Genomic DNA, 23,324 nt, shown 5'->3' with positions numbered 1-23,324 from the left:
AGGGGCCGGTGGCTCTAGAGCAGTTAAGCAGCTGCCCGTGGTCATTTGGCTCAGAAGTCACCGTGTACATTAGCTAGAGTCATAACGGTCCTCACCCTCTCCCTGGCAGAGCATGACGTTACTCCACTCTAGACCCTGACTGCCTGGGTGGGTGGCCAGCTGGACAGGCTTTCAGGACCCAACCAATTGTGCTCTTTGCTAGAGAGGTGGGAAATTGTGTGGAGGGAGCTGGTTAACCACCTAGTGCACCTCCCACCACAGCCTTTATGCCAGAGTTAGATTCCAAACAAAATGGCACAGGTAACAGGGGAGGGCATGACACTCAGTTGGTCTCCTAGGCCGTATGTTGAGACCCTACTTACAGAGAAAGATGTGATACGTGGTTCATAATAACAGCTATGGCCTTTTCATAATTACACGCAGCAGATGGGATATTTGTTTATGCATTTGCAAATGATAGATGCCAGACCTATTATGCTTAGCTGGGTATCTGTCTGTGTCATGTTCATCTACCACATACATGACCGTGTGACTTATGCTCCAAAGAGTCATTCACCCCTGCCAAACTATTCTGTGACTCACCCATGCTAGGGTGGGATATAAAACCATGAGCAAACATCATTAAACATACAGAACCATGCTTGCCATGTAGTCATAGTACCATGTTGTACAAAGCAACAATCCAGATTTTCTTAAATATATTTAAGTGTGTTTATTAATTATGCTTACATACATTTAAGCAAACTTTTACTAAACACAAGCATCAGTCTCATTTCAGATACAGAAGAAAGCAAAAAAAATGGGTGTATGTAAAGATACTCCCACATAGACATACATGTATTTCACTCATAAACTGTGTCTGTCAGCGAGGCATGATAATATATGGCTGTAGTCTTAGCCCTCGGGAGGTAGGAGGATCTGTAGTCCAAAGCTACTTTGGATTATACTCAAAACCATATATGAAAACAGCCACAAAAATATTGCTTTTGTCTCTGCCCTTAGTTGAGCTGGAGGAGTGCTCCCGAATGAGAGGAGTCCAGCTGTAGAAATGTCAATGCCCTAACAGACGCAACAGGGTCTCTATCAAGAACACCCGTTAAAGGGGAGGTCCATCAAGAGCAAAGGGAGCCTATGGGATTTCAAACCCTGCACAGCTGCCCAGGTCTGAGATACTGAGCAAGTGGCTTGAACTTAATTAAACAGGGCCTGACAGAAAAACAGCCAGGAAAAAAAAAAAAAAAAAAAAGAGGAAAAAAAAAAAGAAAAGAAAAAAAAAGAAAAGAAATCACCACTTCTTTTGCTTTGTGTCCAAAGCAGTCCCTGGATACCACCTAAAATGATTCCACTGGAGGGAGGGCATCCCCTATTTTCCACACTATCCTGGAGTAGAGCGGAGAGGTTATGGTGTGCGGCCCCCAGCCCTAAACAACGCGCCTAGACTTCTCAGGAACGGAGACTGGATGTGTCCCAACGACTGTGATAGGGCACAGAGGGACAATGAGGACCGGGAAAGTTCATAGTCAAGGCTAGTCTTTTGACATAACTGTCTCTTGGACTTCAGAGAAATGATGACCGGATTGGGGGCTGCCCAGGAACTCCCGGAAAGGAGAAACTGAGAACATAGCTCCTCCTATGAGTTTAGGGAGACAGTCGCGGGGCTCCGGGGTGAGTTCTCGCTAGAAGAGATCAATATTCTCTGTAAAAAACACCACAAGGACATGATGTAGCACACATCACACAAATCGTCCTTCCCGGGCCAGCTGCGCCAAAGGGGTGGACCCGCTGTGCACGCCAGCGCCCTAGGGAGCTCTGCACCCCGCCCGAAGGGTGCGCTCGGCTCTGCCAAGGACGCGGGGCGCGTGACTCAGCGAAGGCTAGTTTAACCGCTTGCTGTGTGCAAACTCTGCACTCGGACCGGTCCCATGACTATAAAGAAAGCCGGCCGCCCGCTAGGCGTCAGCACGACTTCCAGCAGCCTGACTGCCTCCTAGTCCCTTGCTCCACGGCTCCAGCTTCACCAGATCTCAGAATGGACCCCAACTGCTCCTGCTCCACAGGTAAGAGACGCCCACTTCTTCGTCTTTAGAATTGCCAGTTAGGATCGCAGACCGGATTCCTGCGGTCGGGGAGGATGTAGAAGAGTATTGGCGGGAATAGGGCCTTCAGCTGGAAATTCATTCTAGTTCATTTTAACGTCCCATTTTACACGCACCTTCATCTATCCTTGGAGTTTGAATATTATCCGAACGGCTCCTTTGTCGAGGTTGGAGGCAGTATTTAGGCACACAAATGTCTGGTTCCTGATCACCGAGGTAGTAAGGGACATCTGGGTAGAGCACCAGACATTATTAACGGTATTATGAATTGCCTTGACTAGGAGAGAGGTGAGGGTCCTTTGTGTCTCGGGATGGAAGACACAAGCCTTACCCTATCCCTAGAGAGATGGACTTCCTGGAGTCCTGAGTTGGATTTAATGAACTGAGCTGGGCACATGGTGTTGGCCCCCGCTGGGACCCTGCATGTCTCTCTACTCACTGCTGTCTTTTTCTCCTCCACAGGCAACTCCTGCACCTGCTCCAGCTCCTGTGGCTGCAAAAACTGCAAGTGCACCTCCTGCAAGAAGAGTGAGTGGGGAAGGATAGCTGGGGTGGGGGCTGCAGTTCAGCGGGAACCCACACAGAGAGCTGGCTCTGAGAAATGTCCTTTGCTGCCCAGGGCAGTTCAACTCTTCCTCCAAGCACTATGCTCTACAGCTCCCAGGGCCAGAGCTGTTCTAAAAGAACCCCTTCCCCTTCCCCATCTTGTTGGGGAAGAAGCAGGTCTTCAGCAGGGCCTGTGTGACAGCAGCTCCCAGGACACCAACTCTGACCTCTTCCTGTCCTTTGTTTCCAGGCTGCTGCTCCTGCTGCCCCCTGGGCTGCTCCAAGTGTGCCCAGGGCTGTGTCTGCAAAGGGGCCTCTGACAAGTGCACATGCTGTGCCTGATGGGAAGACAGTGCAGCTCCCAGGTGTAAATAGTGTGGACCAACCCGGAGTTTTTCATACAGCTTTACCGCGTTTATAAATCTGCTTTTTCTATGAAATATGTGAATAAAAAACCAATTTGATTTGACCTCTGGTTTTCTTTGTGTGACTTTGAAATAAGGAACTGGGTGACAGATGAACTTGATAGTACAGAGATCTGGTTCTGGTCCCTTTACCTCTTCACCTCCTGCTCCAAAGGAAGGGGAAGTGTCTTAGGATAAAGTCGAATTTTGCCATGAGCTTCCTCTCAAAGGAAGACAGCAGCTGCGTGCCGGGTTAGGAGAGTGCAGGTGTAGATGCTCAGTATCCCGCCCTCACAGCACAGAAAAGTCCCTTCACCTTCTCTCTCTGTTCCAGTGTCAGCGCCTCACATTGTGGGGTATATGAGGGATACTGAGAGGAACACAGGCTGCCTGGAATGCTGGTCAGGGATTCTTAACACTGAGCCTCTTTATTTATTCTGCTGGAGAGATGTCAGAGGGTCTTTGATGACTGCTTTGATACCAGATCTCAACAAGTTTCTTAGGATGGGCTAGAATTTTATAGCCTAGTCTGGCCTTGAATTTTTAATTTCCCTGCCTCAGTTTCCCAAAGACTTTAGACTGTGCACGAGGCCATATAAATGTGATGTAGAATCAGGTGTGGCTTGTGCCTGTAATCCCAGGATTAAGAAGTAGAAGGATGGTCTGGGTACTAGACAGCCTGGGCTACATGGGACCCTATCTCAAAATAAAAGGCCTCACATAGTAGGACAACCAACTCCCAGCTGTTGGATCCTCAGAGGTTCTCAATTGTCCTTTTCTCTTTGGGTGTATGTCTGTAGGCACGTACATGTGCTTGTGTATGTGTGTGTATGTGTGCATGTACATGTGGTTATGTATGTGTGTGTACGCACATGTGCTTCTGTATGAGTGTGTATGTGTACACACATGTGATTCTGGTGAACATGGAGGCCTGAGCATCACATAGGGAATCTTTATCACTTTACACCTTACTTTTTTGTGTGTGAGACAGAGTTTCTCTGTGTAACCCTGGCTGTCCTTGAACTCACTCTGTAGTTCAGGCTAGCCTCAAAATCATAGAGATCCACTGGCTTCTGCTTCCCCAGTGCTGGGATTAAAGGCCCAGCCTCCACACGATATATTTTGAGTCAAGATCTGCGGAATTTAGAGCTTTCCTTATTTCTGCCAGGCTACACGGCCAGCCAGCCCTAGGTACCCACCTCCCTCCACACACCCTCAGCTCAACCCTGGAGTGACAGACCACCACTCCTGGCTTTTTATGTAGGAGCTGGGGAATTCAAACTCAGGTCCTCAAGGTTGAGCAGCAAGCGCTTTACTCATTGAGCCACATACCTAACCCCTGCGGTTATTTTCTATGCACCTCAAGCCTGGTGTTTCTCAAATAATACTATTTGTACAAAAATAAATTCCAAGAGCTTGAAACTCAGTTTTTGAGGCTTCAGAAGGAAAACAATAAACATATGAAGACGCAGGGGAATCTAATGTAACCACTCCTCACTGCTGCTTGTCCAGTGACTGTGTGCGTACATGTGGAGCTGCACTGGCCCAGAGATCAGGAAGGAGCTCAGGGATGGAACCCGGCAGCACTAGAACAGGGAGGCCTCCATTGCTGGGACTTGGGTGCCCATTTCTTGCAAAGTCGGGATGAATTTCCTCTTTCAAATTCCAGTCCTGTGAACAGAGACTGGAGGTAGCTGCCCATGTATGTAATCTTCTGACTCTAAATGAAGTGCTTTGCATCAAAATTGTCCATGGACTGGGAAGGGCTCACTGGCTATAGCTTTAGGCCAAGAAGCCATGCTTGTCTATCTACTGCATGGACACTGTAGGACAGATACAAATGACCGTGTCTCTCCTTTTACTGGGTACAACAGAAATGAGGCCAAGACAGAGGGGCTGTGGGGATGACACAAAGACAGGCAATGTGTTAGAAGCAAAGGTGACATCGGCAAACACCCCCACCACCTCCACCGAATTTGCTAGGACCAGAAAAGAGAAGCTGAATGACTGCACACAGATTAGAGCTGAGTGCAAAGCCCCGCCTCCCGTGGGCCACGCAGGGGCCTGCTCAGAAGGCCAGGTGCACTCTGCAAGCAGAGACTGCACCCTGGGGAAGCTTGCACTCAGCTCAGCCACACCCAGTAGTATGATGAGGGTCACAAGTTCACCTGCTCTGCTAAGAGTGCTGTGGATTTTAATGGGCCACCCTAACTCGCCACCCAGTGGGACCTGAGCCTCCTCAAATTGTTCCTTAGGACTTCCAGCATGGTGTAAGGTACCTGGCATAGGCCTTAGGATGCTAAGTTCCCAGTTGACACATGACCCAGCCAGAGGTTCTTAATACTTTGTTTTAACTTTGTATGTTTGTGTGTATGTGTGTGCACACACATGTGCTCATGTATGTGTGTGTTTGTGCATGCACGTGTGCTGTGTGTGCATGTATGTGTGTGCACATACATGTGCTTGGGTATTTGTGTGTATGTACATATATATGGGCTTGCGGTAAATGTGGAGGCCTGGCGTTGACATAGGGAATCTTCCTCAATCACTTTACAACTTACTTTATTTACTTTTTTTTAAAATCAAGACTGGGTTTCTCTGTGTAAAATAGGAGACTGTCCTGGACTCACTCTGTAGACCACGCTGTTCACGATCTCACAGAGATCCACCAGCTTCTGCTTCCCTAGTGCTGGAATTAAAGGGCTGTGTCACCCCTGCCTCAGCTTCTACCTTTCTGCTGGAGACAAGATCTTCTGCTGAATTTAGAGCTTGCTTTATTTCTGCCAGGGTGGATGGTCAGCTATTTTGGTTACCCACCACTCTCCACAAACCCTCAGCTCAACACTGGGGTGAAGGATTTTTACCATCACTCCAGGCTTTTTATGTAGGAGCTGGGGATTCAAACTCAGGTCCTCAAGATTGAGCAGCAAGCACTTTACTCATTGAGCCACATGCCTAACCCCTAGAGTTATTATTTTCTACGCACCTCAAGCCTGCAGTTTCACAAATGGTACTATTAGTAAAATAAATAAATGAATGAACAAATAAATAAATAAATCCATTCCGAGAGCATGAAGTCCTGATTTTAAAGATTCCACAGGAAAACAATAAATATATGATGAAGACACAGGGAATCTAATTTAACCACCCCTCACTGCTGCTCATCGAGTAACTGTGTGCATACTTGTGGAGCTGCACTGCCCAAAGATCAGGAAGGAGCTCAGGGATGGATCCCAGTAGCACTAGACCACCCCCTGGGAGGGCTCCATTGCTGGGACTGAGTGCAAGTTCCTTGCAAACTCAGGATGAATTTCCACTTTCAAATTCCAGCGGCATGACCAGGGATTGGAGGAAGCTGTGCACGCATGGAATCACCTGACTCTAAATGAAGTGCTTAGCATGGATTGTGGAGGGCTCACTGGCTATTGTTTAGCCAGGAACACATTTTGTTTATCTATTGCATGGAAAGTGGAAGACAGAGAGAGACAAAATCCTGTGTCTGTCCTCTTACTGGGTACAAGGGAAATGAAACCAAAGACAGGGGCGGGGACAAAGACGGGCAATGTGGTAGAAACAAGGGTGACATCAATAAACATTTCTCCAACTCACACTTGCATTTCTAATTGAAGTAAAGAGACTTTGGGATGACCAAAGTGACCTCCATAGTGCAGGGCTGAGTGTGGGAATCGTTCCTGACTAGGTTCTTGGAAATCTAAGGGGGAGGGATGCCCAGCAAATTTGCTAGAACAGGCCAACAGATGCAGGAATGACTGCACACAGCTTAGAGCTGAGTGCAAAACTCCACCTCCCGCGGGCTGCTTGAGGAAGTCCCCACAAGGCACACCTACTCCGTGTGCACTCCGCACTCAGAGACTGAGCTCAGCTGGACGCTTGCACTCAGCTCAGACACACCCCTTAGTGTGACTGGGCACCAGGTCACTGCTGCTGCACAGAAGGCGGGGCCCTTACACCTGGCCCAGTGCAGACCTGGAAGCTGTCAGGCTTCTTCTTTCCTAAGGACACCCAGGGGGGCCTCAACCTCTTCTAAACGTTGCTTAGGTTTTCAGCCTGGTGTTTGATACCTGGGATGGGCCTTAGAATTCTCAGTACATACTGGGCCTGAGGCAGAAGATGTCACATCTTGTGTTTTGAACTGAGTGAACTTACTTTGTTATCTGCTTGCTTTCTGGTTGAGCTACTGAAGGCTGTCTAGTTTTGTTAAAGTTTAAGGACTGAGGTATAGAGTTTAAATATCTGCTCCCCCATGCTAACTTTCTCTCCTTCCAGGACATCATTCATTGGTCAGGTGCTGCTGGCTGCACCCAGAGGTCTGTGCATAACCGGGGTGGCTCTAGGGTAGATAGAAGGCTGAGGAGGAACCTTTTGGTGAATGAAAACCTCAGGTCATAACCTAAATCGCTGTCATGCTGGACTGACTCTTGCGTGTGTGACTTTTCCTTTGTGGGTTAATACAAGAGTTTGTTTGCCCTTCTGCTGTGAGGGAGCAGAAGAGTGGGTCCTCACTGTACCTTCTGCACAGCACAGACAGCTACAGGCCAGGTGAGATGTGGGGGCAACGTCTGCACATGACATTTGCACACACATGGTGGCCTTGTGTATAAAGTGAGCAGGCAGATTCCCGGGCCTCCATGTGCCTCCTAAAGTCTGATTTTGTGCTGGTTCCATTGGATCCCAACTCATTTTCATGGGAAATGGACCCAACTGCTCCAGTGCCACACTGGAAAAGGACTGCAGTGGGCACATTTTCATTTCTGAATAAAGTGGGCTCCTTGCCATGTGTTGCTGGTTCTCTCTCTCTCAGAAGCCAATTGCTGGTTCATGTTCTCTCTCTCTCTCTCTCTCTCTCTCTCTCTCTCTCTCTCTCTCTCTCTCTCTTTAGCTTCTTGGATCTTATCAAGCTTTCATTCAGCTGAAACTGGTTGCTGACATTGATGTCAATTCCATTGTGTTGACATCAGTTGACATTGGCTGACAACACTGAATTCCATTCTGCTCCCACTCCAACATTTCTGCGCTGTTCTTAGGTAGCAAACTAGACTGGTCGATTGGGATGCAAACCCTAAAGTTCATATCTGGGATCTCGGGGCAGTCAGTGCTCAGGTCTTCATTAAAATGCCTCCTCATTGCAGCATAGTACCGTAGGCACATCATTCCTATTCCTACCTGGGAGGTTGATGCAGGAGGATCACTAACAGATTCCCACACCTGCTTTAGGTGGTACAAAAGAGAAACATGGCCCATTGTGCTGTATGGCTGGTGTGGGAGAGACAGACAATGCAGGAGGACTCCATGCAAGTGACAGCAGGGACCATGCCATGCCCCACAGCTCAGCAGGGCTCAGCAGTTAGGGAGCATGACTTCATGTGACTCAGCAAAGGCAAGTGCAACTGATGGCTGGGTGCAACCTCGGCACCCGGACCGGTCCCAGGACTATAAGAAAGCAGTTGCCTGCTAAGGAGCACTATGACTTCTAGCAGCCTGACTGCCTCCTAGTCCCTTGCTCTGTAGCTCCACCTTCACCACATCTTGGAATGGACCCCAACTGTGCCTGCTCCACTGGTAAGAGACACCCAGTTCTTGCTGTTTAAATTGCCAGTAAGGATCTCAGACAGGATTCCTGTAGTCGTGGAGGATGTAGTCCAGAGTATTGGTGGGAATAGCAGCTTTAGTTGTGGATTTATACCAGTTCTTTTTAGTGTTCCCCTTTGCAAGCACCTTCATCTATCCTTGGAGTAGGAATAGTGTCTGAACAGCTCCTTTGTCAGTGTTGAAGGCAATGTTTAGTCACACAAATGTCTGGATCCTGATCACCGAGGTAGTAAGGGACATCTGGGTTCGGTCTGAGGCATTATCAAATTATTATGAATTGCCTAGACAAGGAGAGAGGTGAGGGATCTTTGAGACAGGGATTAAAGATTCAAGCCCTACCCTACCCTGTATAAGGTGGAGCTAGGCTTCCTGGCATCCTGAGTGGATTTAGTTAACTGAGCTGGGCACATGGTGCTGAGATCCTGCATGTCTCTCTACTCACTGCTGTCTTTTTTACTCCTCCACAGGCAACTCCTGCACCTGCTCCAGCTCCTGTGGCTGCAAAAACTGCAAGTGCACCTCCTGCAAGAAGAGTGAGTGGGGAAGGATAGCTGGGGTGGGGGCTGCAGTTCAGCGGGAACCCACACAGAGAGCTGGCTCTGAGAAATGTCCTTTGCTGCCCAGGGCAGTTCAACTCTTCCTCCAAGCACTATGCTCTACAGCTCCCAGGGCCACTGTAGTAGCTCAGGCCAGGGTCGTTCTAAGACAATTCCCTCCCCATCTTGTTGGGGAAGAAGCAGGTCTTCAGCAGGGCCTGTGTGACAGCAGCTCCCAGGACACCAACTCTGACCTCTTCCTCTCCTTTGTTTCCAGGCTGCTGCTCCTGCTGCCCTGTGGGCTGCTCCAAGTGTGCCCAGGGCTGTGTCTGCAAAGGGGCCTCTGACAAGTGCACATGCTGTACCTGATGGGAGGACAGTGCAGCTCCCAGGTGTAAATAGTGTGGACCAACTCGGAGTTTCTCAGACAGCTCTACACTGATAACTAAACTTCCTTTCTCTGTGAAATATGTGAATAAAAAGTCCATTTGGTTCTAATTCTGATTTTCTTTGTGTGACTTTGAAATGAGGAACTGGGTGACAGATGAACTTGATAGTACAGGGATCTGGCTCTAGTCCCTTAACCTCGTCAACCCCAGCCCCAAAGGAAGGGGAAGTGTCTTTGGATAAAGTCGAATTATGTCATGAGCTTCCTCTCAATGGAAGACAGCAGCTGTGTGCCGGGTTGTGTCTACGTGTGTCTGTGTGCGCATGTGTGTAGATGCATAGAATCCTACCCTCACGGCACAGAAATGGCTCAATCCTTTATTCACATTTTCTCTCTAACCCAGTTTAAGCTCACACTGTGGGTTATATAGGGATGGAGAGTTCTGAGAGAAACACTGGGTCTTCACACTGAACCTTTTCTTTCTCTTGGTGGAGAGAGGTTAGAGGGTCTTCGATGTTGGCATCGACACCAGCTCTCAACAAGTTTCTTAGGTTCTTCTAGAATTTCCAGTCCAGTCTGATCTTGAATTTTTGATTCTCCTGCCACACTTTCCCAAGGACCTTATATTACAGGATTAACTGTGCTCCCAGGCCACTTAAATGTGATGTAGAATCAGGTGTGGCTCAGCCTGTAATCCCAGCATTAAGAAGTAAGAGCAGGATGGTCCGCGTACAAAAGAGGCTGAGCTACATGTGACCCTATCTCAGAATATAGGTGCTCACAAATTGGGACTCCAATCACACAGATAATTGATCTTTAGAGGTTCTTAATAGTTTGTTTTCACTTTAGGTGTGTGTGTGTGTGTGTGTGTGTATGCACACACATATGCTTGTGTGTGTATTTGATTGTAGATGCACATTTGCTCCCTGTGTGCGTGTGTGCACATACATGTGCTTGGGTATTTGTGTGGATGTACACACACATGGGCTTTTGGTAAATTTGGAGCATTTTACACCTTACTTTTCTTTTCCTTTTTTTTTTTTTTTATCGAGGCAGTTTTTCTGTGTAGTTTAGGAACCAGTCTAGAAACTCACTCTTTAGACCAGGCTGGCCTCGATCTCACAGAGATCCCCCTGTTTCTGCTTCCTTAGTGCCAGGATTGAAGGCCTCTGTCACCATCCCCTCAGTGTCCCCCGTACTTTTTGAGATAAGATCTTCTGTGGAATTTAGAACTTGTTTTATTTCTTCCAGGCCGGGTGTCCAGCTATTCTGGGTACCCAGCTCATTCCACCCGTTCTCAGCTCAACACTGGGGTGACAGACTTGGACCACCACTCCTGGCTTTTCATGTAGGAGCTGGGGATTCAAACTCAGGTCCTCAAGGTTGAGCAGCAAGCACTTTACTCATTAAGCCACATACCTAACCCCTAGAGTTATTATTTTCTATGCACCTCAAGCCTGATGTTTCTCAAATGCTACTATTCGTTAAAAAAATGAATTCTAAGGGTTTGAAAACCAGATATTGAAGATTCCACAGGAAAACAATAAACATATGAAGACGCAGGGAATCTAATGTAACCACTCCTCACTGCTGCTTGTCCAGTGACTGTGTGCATACTTGTGGAGCTGCACTGGCCCAGAGATCAGGAAGGAGCTCAGGGATGGAACCCAGCAGCACTGGAACACCCCCTGGGAGGCCTCCTTTGCTCGGACTTAGGTGTAAGTTGGTTGCAAAGTCAGGATGAATTTTCTCTTTCAAATCCCAGTGGCATGATCAGGGATTGGAGGCAGCTGCCCACGTATGTAATCTTCTGACTCTAAATGAAGTGCTTTGCATAAAAAAAAAAACTGTCTATGGACTGGGAAGGACTCATTGCTATAATTTTAGGCCAAGAAGCTCTGCTTGTCTATCTACTGCATGGGCAGTGTAGGACAGAGACAAAGGACTGTGTCTTCTCTTATTTGGTACAATATACTGGATACAATAGAAAAGAGACCAAAGACAGAGGCGGGGACAAAGACAGGCAATGCATTAGAAGCCTAGGTGACATCAGCAAATACCCCCACCACCTCCATTAAGGAATTTGCTAGAACCACAAAAAGAAGCTGAAATGACTGCACACAAATTAGAGCTGAGTTCAAAACCCTGCCTCCTGCCAGCTGCCCAAGGGCCAGCTCAGAAGGGACATCCTGGCCAGGTGCACTCTGCAAGCAGAGACTGCACCTGGGGGAAGCTTACACTCAGCTCAACTAGTTGTGTGATGAAGGTCACAGTTCACCTGTGCTGGGAAGAGTGCTGTGGATTTCAATGGGCCGGGTGCAAATTTGGAAGCTTCCAATCTTATTCTGTCCTAACTCACCGCCTAGTGGGATCTGAGCCTCCTCAAATGGTTACTTAGGACACGCAGCATGGTGTAAGGTACCTGGCATGGGCCTTAGGATGCTCAGTTCCCAGCTGCCATGTGACTGAGCCAGAGGAGGTCACATCTTATGTTCTGAACTGAGTGGACTCATTTTGTCCACTGCTTGCTTTCTGGTAAATCTCCTGAAGGTAGGGCCACTTTGCCCATCTAGCCTTGTTAAAATTCAGGGATTGGAAGCCAGGCGGTGGTGGCGCACGCCTTTAATCCCAGCACTCGGGAGGCAGAGGCAGGCGGATCTCTGTGAGTTCGAGGACAGCCTGGTCTACAAGAGCTAGTTCCAGGACAGGCTCTAAAAAAGCTGCAGAGAAACCCTGTCTCGAAAAACTAGAAAAAGAAAAAAGAAAAAAAAAAATTCAGGGATTGGGGTCCAAAGTTCATGTCTCCCCCCCCACACACACACATCCCTTCTCCTTTCAAGGACATCACTGAACTGGCCAGGTGCTGCTGGCTGCACCCAGAGGTCGGTGCAGACCTGGAGTGGATAGAAGGTTGAGGAGGTGCCTTTGGGGGTATGAAAACCTCAGGTCATATCCTAAATCGCTGTCATGCTGGGCTGGCTCTTGCATGTGTGACTTTTCCTTTGTAGGTTAATGCAAGAGTTTGTGAGCCCTTCTGCAATGAGCGAGCAGAAGAGTGGGTCCTCGCTGTGCGTTCTGCACAGCACAGACAGCTACAGGCCAGCTGTGGGGGCAACGTCAGGACAGGACTGTTGCACATCCATGGTGGCCTTGTGTATAAAGTGAGCAGGCAGATTCCTGGGCTTCCAAGTTCCTCCCAGAATCCTGATTTTGTGCTGGTTCCATTGGATTTCAACTCAGGTTCATTGGAAATGGACCCAGCTGCTCCAGTGCCACTCTAGTAAGTGACTTCAGTGGACACATTTTCATATCTGAATAAAGTGGACTTCTTACTATGTCTTGCTAGATTGCTAGCTCTCTCTCTCTCTCTCTCTCTCTCTCTCTCTCTCTCTCTCTCTCTCTCTCTCCCTTCTCTCATCAGCTTCACCAAACTTTGGCGCTTATCAACTTTTCTATCCCGCCGGGCGGTGGTGGCGCACGCCTTTAATCCCAGCACTCGGGAGGCAGAGGCAGGCGGATCTCTGTGAGTTCGAGACCAGCCTGGTCTACAAGAGCTAGTTCCAGGATAGGCTTCAAAGCTACAGAGAAACCCTGTCTCGAAAAACCAAAAAAAAAAAAAAAAAACAAAAAAAAACAAAAAAAAAAAAAAAAAAAAAACAAAAACAACAAAAAACAACTTTCCTATCCCCTTTCTTCTCTCAAGGCTCTCATTTCTGGGGAGGAAAGAGTGGGTTCTCGTCTGTCCATCACCACCTGTCTGCACGCACAGTGGCTGGAGCACCTTGCTTTCTGTCCCAGCAGGAAAACTACCTGAGAAGGACTGTGCTTCCCAGCAAGCAAGGAGGGTGGGGGAGCCCAGTGGCATGCTTCTGTGTGTTCAGTCTGGAACAGGAAGAGCAAGGCCCAGACAGGCACAGCTGTGAGTGCTGGCCTCAGGGGTTGTTTCCTGTCTCCTGCCTGAGCCTCAGGGATTGTTTCCTGGCTCCTGTCTGGGCCTCAGGGGTTGTTTCCTGGCTCCAGCCCCTGTCTCTATCTCACTGCTTCTTTCTCTACCCCACAGGCAGCCCCTGCAGCTGCTCAGGCACCTGCAGCTTCAAAGACTAAAGGCTACCTCCAGCAGAGGGAGTGGGGCCTGGTTTAGGGATCTGGGGCTAAGGACCAGATTGGCAGGGAATCCACTGCTGTTCTGAGTTGGGACACTGACTGTCCTTTAATCCTTGAAGACCATTCTGTTCCCACTCTAGATTTCTGCACTGTTTTTAGTCCCCAAACCAAGCAGCCTTTCTCCAGTGGGATGCAAACCCTAAAGACCACATCTGGACTCTCAGGGGAGTCAGAGCCTAGGTCTTCATTAAAATGTCTCCTCATTGCAGCATGGTGCTACTGCACATCATTCATATCCCTACGTGGGAGGTCGAGGCAGGAGGATCATGAGTTCTTGTCCAAAATAGGCTATGTCAGCGTCTGTTCATAAATTAATAAATAAACAAAGAACAAATACTTCCTAGAGGGGTAAGCATTGCCTCCCTTCTCCCTTGCTCTTCTTTCTCAGGCTGCTATGTCTGCTGCCCAGTGGGCTGCTCCAAGTGTGCGCAGGGATGTGTCTATCCACAGAGGGACGTCTGGTGCCCAGGGCTGTGTCTGCAGATGGGCATCTGACAGGAGCACCCGCTGTGACTGATGTTGGTTGTCAAGACAGTAAAGGGAGCAGCATCTGCAGAACTGGGTTGGTTTCCCTGATTCTCTGCCCTATTGGCTGTCTGTGATCTTTTCTAACAAGTAAGTGAATGGCAATCAGATTTGATGACTTCATTCTGACCTGATAGTCTCTGCGTGGCTTGGGATACAGATGGAGTTGAGTGATTTAACACCAATGCAGAGACATGGGCTGGGAACTCTAATGTTAGACTCCCACCATACGTGAACAACACAGGTAAGGCTCGTTGACCTTCATCTCTGGCACGAGGAAGGGGAAGCAGCTGTTGGTGGGGGACAGAGCTCTTTTGTCCATCACGGAGCATGTGCAGTGTGCAGAGTCTTCTCCATCTTCTGCTTTCCTTCTCTGCCTCTCCGACCGGGCCTGATTTAGTTCCTCAGGAGGGCTTGCTTGGAGGAGACTTTCGGGTGGGAAATCCAACTCTCCAGGGTTTTTCCAGTTCTACTTGGGGCTTCTCATACTCCGTGTGGGGAAGAGACTTTGATCTTAATCCCTTTCAACACCTAAACCTTCGTAGCTGAAATGATGCTAATTACAGTGATAATTAAGCCAAAGTGCCAACCCCTGTATTAGGATCAACAGGAAACTTTCCAAACCAATGGATGGGAGTAGGGAAAGTCAAGATATACATACACTTTCATCTTCAGCTAGAGCCTTGCTCTGCAGCTCAGCCTGGTCTCTATTTCCCTGCAAGAATTTTGGCTCAGGCTCACCGAGTTGGAGCTCCAACCGTGTGCACTGTGGCTAGAACAACGTTCCCTGAGGGTGTGAATTGCAGACAGAGGCTGAAGACTTCCCCTTGGGAGAGCCACACACTGTGAACAGTGCTGGCAGAGACATCCCTACAAGGAGACCTCAGGGTCCTGGAATCCTGAAAGGACACTAGATGACCAGTGTGGGCTCCAGGTCATGACTAAGATCCCCATCTACGTAAGTCATCATCCCTCCTCACCTCCCCCTCCCAAGCACACCCACACACATCTCAGCCCCCCCCACACACACACACATCGCCCCCACCTCCATTCAGGATGAATCTGAGCCTTCAGATTCCAGCCCTTGGAGGTCTTGTCGCTCCTTAGCCCTCCATCCACCACTGCTCTGAGGGCCAACGCCTCCACCCCTTCTGCAGCCAGCAGCATGCGCATTTAGTTAGTCCAGGGCAGCAGCCAGATTGACGCTAAGTTTGGGGAGATGATAAGCGATGAGCATGGCATCGACTTCATTGGCAGTTACCATGGTGACAGTGACTTGCAGCTGGAGAGAATCAATGTGTGCTACAACGAAGCTGCTGGCCACAAATATGTACCTCAGACCATCATGGTGGACTCAGTGAGGTCAGGACCCTTTGGCCAGATCTTCAGGCTAGACAACTTTGGGTTCGGCCAGAGTGGTGCAGGAAATAACTGGGCAAAGGGGCCACTATACAGAGGGTGCTGAGCTGGTGGACTCTGTCCTGGATGTAGTAAGGAAGGAGTCTGTAGCTGTGACTGTCTCCAGGGCTTCCAGCTGACCCACTGACTGTTGGGGGTAGGGGGGGAGGCACAGGCTCAGGCATGGGGACCCTGCTCATCAGCAAGATCCAAGAGGAGTACCCAGACCACATCATGAACACCTTCAGTTTCGTGCCCTCACCAAGGTCTCTGACACTGTGATGGAGCCCTACAATGCCACCCTCTCCGTGCACCAGCTGGTAGAGAACACAGATGAAACCTATTCCATTGACAACAAGGCCCTGTATGACATCTGCTTCCGCACCCTCAAGGTGACCACACCCCATATGGTGACCTCAACCACCTGGTGTCAGCCACCATGAGCAGGGGTAACCACCTGCCTGCATTTCCCAGGCCAGCTGAATGCAGATCTGCACAAGCTGGCCCTGAACATGGTGCCCTTCCCATGCCTGCATTTCTTCATGCCAGGCTTCGCACCCCTGACCAGCAGGGGCAGCCAGCAGTACCGAGTCCTGACAGTGCCTGAGCTCACTCAGCAGATGTTCGACTCCAAGAATATTAAGTATGGCTGCCTGTGACCCGCGCCATGGCTGTTACCTGACCGTGTCTGCTATCTTCCGTGGCCGCATGTCCATGAAGAAGGTGGACAAGCAGATGCTCAATGTGCAGAACAAGAACAGCAGCTACTTCGTGGAGTGGATCCCCAACAACGTCAAGATGGCCGTGTGTGACATCCCTCCCAGGGGCCTCAAGATGTCTGCCACCTTCATTGGGAACAGCACCGCCATGCAGGAGCTGTTCAAGCACTTCTCAGAGCAGTTCACTGCCATGTTCATGCAAGGCCTTCCTGCACTGGTACACGGGTGAAGGCATGGACAAGATGCAGTTCACCGAGGCAGAGAGCAACATGAACGACCTGGTGTCTGGATACCAGCAGTACCAGGATGCCACTGCAGATGAGCAGGGCGAGTTCGAGGAGGAGGAGGAGGGCGAGGATGAGGCTGAAGAACTTCTCAGATACATTGTGCACTCTTAGCGAACTTCTGCTGTCCTCCAGCATGGTCTTTCTGCTTGTAAATTATGTTGCTCAATTTGCCTCTGTCAGAAATTCACTGTTGATATAATAGTGTGGACCTCCTTTCGAGATTACAGTATTGTCTAAGATATCTGTACTAATAAAAAGCATGTGTGTATATATTTTTTAAAAAGCAAAAACAGATTATAGCCCTTGGCCAGAATGTTCTAAGACTTGGAGACAACATTCTTTTGTTGGAGGCTGTGAATGTGGCCCTTGGCTCCAGAGGAGATACTGCACGTCAAGGTGTCTTGGAATGCGGTGAAGCCTGCAAGTCTGGGGAGCCCCAGGAAAGTTCCACATGAACTAGTACCAACTTCTGTGCCCATAGGTCCCTCCACCATTGGCTGTCTCCAGAACATGGAACAGATCCCCATTCCTGCCTTTTGTTGTTCAAAAGAGAAACAGGGCCAAATGTGAGGTATGGCTGGTGTGGGAGAGACAGACAATGCAGGAGGACACACAGGTGACACCAGAGACCAATCCCTCACAGGTCACCCAAACTCAGCAATTAGGGAACATGTACTCCCAGCCAGGGTAAGGTGACATCCATCATGGTATAACCCCTGGGATGTGAGCCCTGGAATGGGCCTTAGGATTCCTAGTTCCTAGCAGCAGCACTGAATGTGCCTGGGTATGAGCAGGGTCATCTTGGGTTCTGAGCTCAGTGAACTCTGTCCACTGATTTCTTTCTAGCCCAGTTCCTGAGAGCATGCTCACCTTGAATGTTCCTCTCTGTTACACTTCTGACTTGAGGCCCAAGTTACCCCCACCCCACATCACTCAGCTGGTTGGGGTCATCTCCCTGGACTCAGGTCTCTGTGCAGGTTTGGAGTCTCAGTGTAGGAGGAGGGCAAAGAATGCGCCTTTTTGAATTGAGGACCTCAGGTTCTGACCTCAGTTATTGTCAGCATGAGCTAGCTCTCACATCTGGGACTTTTCTTTTGTATGATAAACCTGAAGGGCACTTTCCCTTCTCAAATGAGGGGACCTAAAAATGCCGGGTGATGGTGGCCCATGCCTTTAATCCCAGAGTCAGGCAGATCTCTATGAGTTCTAGACCAGCGTGGTCTACAGAGAGAGAGTTCCAGGACAGCCAGGAATACACAAATAGAAACCCTGTCTAGAACTACCCCTACATACAAAAAAAGAAAGAAAGAAAAGAAAAAAGAATGGGCCCCTTTCTCACCTCTAAATCAGGCAGGAGCTCTCAGGGCTGGTCCTGCTATACGAGGGATCCTGGGAAATTAACGGCCTGGTGTTTCCAGCTCTCACCTATTTTTTTTTTTTCCTGCAGTTGCACGGGGCAAGACCATGAGTGGGACTGGGTAAGGGCTGAGTCAGAGCAGGGGACCCAAAAAGCATCAGGCAGGCATCAGTCTGTGACCCGCTTCCTATTCCCATCATCTTCCCTCAGCAGCTGGCTAAGGACCAGAGCAGGAAGTGCCCCTTAGACCTGGGACACTGAGGCCCAGGGTGTGTGTGCCAGGCAGCCCAGACCTGATGCTGGAAGACTTTCATAAGTGCCCAGATCTGGGGTCATTTGTCCCCATTTTCCCTGCTGCTGACTTCAGGCACTCAGCCAAGGCACTCAGGTGGGGCTCATCAGCTTTTTTTCCCTAGTGCAATTCCCCCAACAGTCTGCTGATGGAGCAGGGCTGCGTGTGATATGAGGCAGTGTTAGACATCATGACATCTACAAACCTGGTTTGGTGTTCACACAACCCTCACCTATTTGCTTGCCGGTTTCCTTTCTGGTTGCAGTGAGAGACTACCTGACAGAAGCAGCGTTGGGGAGAAAGGATGTATTTCAGCTCACAGTTCCAGCTCATCACAGTGGGTGTTACTGCTGCAGAAGCCTGGGGGAGCTGCTTGTATTATGTTCATACTTGGCAATAGGGGGGTAACATATGCACTCACTCGTGTTTGACAGTGCTCAGCCTACTTTCTCCTATTTAAAAATTTTAATATGGGCCGAGCATGGGGGCATACACCTTTATCCAGCAGCAGAGGCAGACAGAGCTCTGTGAGTTGGAGGCCAACCTGGTCTACAAAGCAAGTTCTAAGACAGGACTATCACACAGATAAACCCTGTCTCAAAACAACAACAACAACAACAAATTTAAACATGGTTCAGAACCTAATCCAGGAAATAGCACCCCATACTTTTAGTTAGGTCTTCTCACATCCATCACTGTGATCAAGACAATCTCCCACAGCCTCATCCACAGGCCAACCCAGACAATGCTTCTCAGAGACTCTTGATTCTAGATTATAGTAAGTTCACAATTAAAATTAACCATCATGGTCACGAAGTCCCCCCCCCCCCCAACCCAGAAACGATTTGCGGCTGGTAGCTGCTGGGGAAGGGAAGATCAGTTTGTTCCAATGGCATATCACATGACGACGTATCACATGACATATCACACGACACATCACATGACATGCCTCAGGCCCAGGAGTAGTTTGCCAACACAAAATAGACTCCATGTTTTTTTCTGAGTTTTGTTTGCTTGTTTAGATTTTTTTTAAAAGAGAAATAGCATGAAGTTGCGTCAGTTGCAGGTGAAAGCCCTGGATAAATCCAGGTTTCCTCCCCCCACCCCAAGTAGGAAGAAAATAGCCAAAACTCTAAGCAGGAAGAGAAGAATCAGAAATCTAGGATTAGCCAGTTCAGTGACTGTGTTTCAGGAACTAGCTGAAGATAAAGTTAGATTGTAATCTTGAGAATAATCTTGAGAAACAGGGAGTTACCCCTTGTGATTATCATTGGGATTTTGGAATACTGTGTTTCAGGAACTAGCTGATTATGACCCTGAGAGTGATCTTGAGAGGCAGGGAGTTGCCCCCCTTGTGATCATCACTGGTATTTTTCGGAATTTTGGATCACTGGGCAATGGTTTCTTCCCTTAAAAGCTCCTTCTCCTGGTCACTCGTCCTCGAACTCTTCCCCTGCGTGGGTTATGAGTCTCGGCCCCAGTGCACTGGTTCCCGTCTCATCTCATCATTAAACCTCGTGTGATTGCAGCAAGGACGGTCTCTCGTGAGTTACTGGGGGGTCGTGTTATCCTGAGACTTGAGTGAGAGTCTCCCCACACTGGGGATCTTTCACAGGGATGATCTAGGAGGTTTGGGCATAAGGGAAAGAATATAATCAAAATACATTGTATGAAATTCTCAAAAAGTAAGTAAAAACACACACAAGAAGATAAAAAGCCATCACATGCTACATTCCTTTTCCTGTGAAATATATAAACAAAAATATAAACTCATGTAGACTATTCAGGCTCCAGTTACCTCTCAGTATGTGAGAACGAGACTTGGTATGAGACGGGTCTGGCTGAGTTATAGTTGTTCTGGTTGAATTATAGTTGTTCTGGTTGAGTTATAGGGGTTCTGGCTGGGTTAGTTATAGGTGTTCTGGTTGAGTTGTAGGGGTTCTGGTTGAGTTGTAGGGGTTCTGGGTGAAGGGAATTGGGATGGGAGCAGTGATAATAGGAGTCTGGGTGCTCAGTGCTCTGCAGTCTTCTGACTGACTCTCCTTTGTGAGCTAGGCAGAAATTTCTCCTACGTTTCAACAGTGAACTCTTGACTACAGCTATCTTGTATATCTGTATCACAGTATATACACAACAGCCACGGATGGTGCACTGACTGTGTACAATGACCACAGATGGTGCATTGACTGTGTACAAGGGCCACGGATGGGGCACTGATTGTGTACAAGGGCCGCTGATGGGGCACTGACTGTGTACAAGGGCCGCTGATGGGGCACTGACTGTGTACAAGGGCCACGGATGGGGCACTGACTGTGTACAAGGACCACGGATGGTGCATTGACTGTGTACAAGGGCCGCTGATGGCGCACTGACTCTGTACATAGTTTTAAGCCTGAAGCTCTTGGTGGTGAGAGCACGGAGTTCACAGAACACTAGAGAGGGATCATTATAGAACAGGAAATCTTGTTTTAAAAAAGAAGAGAAGAAAGAGGAAAAGGAGGTGAAGTGGGGAGAGGAAGAATAATCAGAAGCAGAAGTGAATGAGGCATGATGACACACACCAATAATCCTAAATATTCTGGAGGCTCAATCAGGGCGATTATAAATTTAAGGCAGATATGGGCTGCTGAGCAAGACCATGCCCAAACAAAAACCGAACTCTAAATAGAGAATGGCTTTCATTGAGAATGCAGAGGCTAGCCTGAATGAGGAACTCCTGGCACAGACACCTGATAGCTACAATCCTAAGGAGGCACAGCTTGAGCAAAGGTTTGCAGTGGGAGACAGCTTGTTGTGCTCTAGAAACAGAAGGCCAGGGGCTGGAGAGGTGGCTCAGAGTTTAAGAGCACTGGCTGCTCTTCTAGAGGTCCTGAGGTCAATTTCCAGCAACCACATGGCAGCTCACAACCGTCTGTAGTGAGATTTGGTGCCATCTTCTGGCCTGCAGGCATACATGCAGACAGAACACAATAAATATTAAAAAAGAAAAGAAACAGAAGTCTGCAATTTGGTGTAAGTGGGAGGAGTTTGTGTTCCTCCGAGGGAGGGATGGGCAGAGGTCACGTGCCTCACTCAGATGACTCCTTTCCGGCTGCTCTGCTGCAGTACTGCAGAGACTGAGAAAGTCATCAGCCAGCATCCCACTCCCCACTCCCACTCCCCACGCCTGGCGCTACTCAGAGTTCTTAGATTAACGTAGACCTGGAATCCACCTTCTTGGGACAGCAGACAGCAGCAGTTTAGTCTCATGGACCTGGGACACTTGCATTTATCTTAATTAATGGGTTAAGTTAATTAAATATTCACCATGCTGGGATCATACCCATGGCCTTGCTAGGGAAGTGCTCTACTACTGGGCAGCCATGTTTCTAGCCCAGGAAACTGATTTCAATGGATGCTGAAGGTTATAACCCATGGAAGCACCGTAGAAAAAATCATTTGGAAAAATAAAATGACCTCCATCATTTTCTTCTGGGTCTTAAGCCCAAGCACTATTTATTTATTTTTTTATTATTTATTTATTTATTATGTATACAGTATTCTGTCTGTGTGTATGGCTGCAGGCTAGAAGAGGGCACCAGACCCCATTACAGATGGTTGTGAGCCACCATGTGGTTGCTGGGAATTGAACTCAGGACCTTTGGAAGAGCAGGCAATGCTCTTAACCTCTGAGCCATCTCTCCAGCCCCAGCACTATTTATTTTTAAAAATTATTATTATTATCATGATGATGATGATGATGATGATGATGTCATGTGTGGGTGGTGTGTGCACTTGCTAGTGTAAGTGTTTGTATGCTCAGTGTAGGTATGTGTATGTGCAGCATAGGTCCGTGGAGGCCAGAGGTAGACATCAGTCTTCACCTGTATTTGTAGACACAGGGTCCCTCACTGAGCCTGAAGGATACCGACGAGGCTCGGCTAGCTGGCCAATGGCCAGCATCCACCTGTCCCCACTCCCAGTGTTGGGGTCACAGGCACTTGCCACTGTGCCTGACTTCTTACACGAGTGACAGGGATCCAAATTCAGGTCCTCATGCTTTGGAGGCACAGTCATTGCCGACGGAGTCACCTTGCCAGCCCCACTACTGTTTATTTTGGGCTACACAGTGATATTTACCTTATGGTATTTTCACATCTATGTCTCATTGTGCTTTGTTCTGGTTCATTCTGTCTCTCTCTTATTCTCACCCTTCCTCTATGCCCAGCCTCCACTCCTGAGAATTTTTCTACCCCAGTTGTTCATAGGAACTACCCCGCATCCATGTGACTGCCTGTACTGGTGACAGAAGGAACCTGGCGGTGTTTGTTTGGTGGAGGTCCCCAAGTCCCTGATGTGGAGTGCCATGAAAGGTGTACTGTTCTCATGGAAACCAACTCAGTCAGATCTACACTCCTACTGGTACTGCGTGCTTCTGCAGTGTGACTGGCATGTTGTTCCCGCTGCCATTTCCTCCCAAGAGAATCTGGGGTAAGCCTTGTGGGGCATGGCCAAGGCTGTGATGTTTTCAGTCCTGGTCTAGAAGCTATGGTGCCAATGTTTCGTAAGTACCCAGCCATTGCTCTTTTATACCTCTGTTTCTGGAGTCCAGCGGCCAAGCCGCTAAGGCAACAGGAACACAATGTTTTCACTTGGTCTGGCAAACAATCCTTTAACTTGCAGCTTTCTATTTTTCAAGTCATGTGTGAAATGGCATCCGCAGTCACCCCTGCCCTGTTCCTGAGTGCTCTCACCCATGGGGTTGTGCAGAACAGGGCAATTGGCGACCTCTGTTGGTGAGATGTGATTATAGCAAATTAAACATTTTGATGTGGGCATTATTGGAATGGCTTACTTACTTCCAGAAATGTCAGTGCCAAGTATACCATCATGAAACAGTCCGGTGAAGTTGCTCGGAACATTGCCCATGGAGCCAGAGTGCCTAGCTGGACCCCTCTCCTACACTTAGGATGTCAACTGGCCGATTGTACCTCACGTCTCATCTGTAAAAAAAGGAACAGTA

General features: G+C 48.6%; 2 protein-coding genes and 1 pseudogene across 2 annotated transcripts; all 3 read left to right on the top strand.

The window, feature by feature from the left end:
* Nucleotides 1-1,900: 1,900 nt before the first annotated feature.
* LOC119802003 (metallothionein-1) lies at nt 1,901-3,111 on the top strand. Its single transcript, XM_038312837.1, has 3 exons — nt 1,901-2,057; nt 2,559-2,624; nt 2,893-3,111. The coding sequence occupies exons 1-3, from the start codon at nt 2,030-2,032 to the stop codon at nt 2,982-2,984; spliced, it is 186 nt and encodes a 61-aa protein (XP_038168765.1). The 5' UTR covers nt 1,901-2,029; the 3' UTR covers nt 2,985-3,111.
* Nucleotides 3,112-8,598: 5,487 nt separating this feature from the next.
* LOC119802002 (metallothionein-1-like) lies at nt 8,599-9,597 on the top strand. The gene is made up of 3 exons (XM_038312836.1): nt 8,599-8,626; nt 9,124-9,189; nt 9,470-9,597. Exons 1-3 carry the CDS (start codon nt 8,599-8,601, stop codon nt 9,559-9,561), a joined length of 186 nt encoding a protein of 61 aa, XP_038168764.1. The 3' UTR covers nt 9,562-9,597.
* Nucleotides 9,598-11,690: 2,093 nt separating this feature from the next.
* LOC119802208 lies at nt 11,691-18,277 on the top strand (annotated as a pseudogene).
* Nucleotides 18,278-23,324: the final 5,047 nt, after the last annotated feature.

This window comes from Arvicola amphibius, chromosome 15, assembly GCF_903992535.2.
Source record: "Arvicola amphibius chromosome 15, mArvAmp1.2, whole genome shotgun sequence".
In the NCBI taxonomy this organism is placed as follows: domain Eukaryota; kingdom Metazoa; phylum Chordata; class Mammalia; order Rodentia; family Cricetidae; genus Arvicola; species Arvicola amphibius.
Note: the sequence above shows the minus strand (reverse complement) of the source record. Positions and strands in the feature narration are given on the sequence as shown.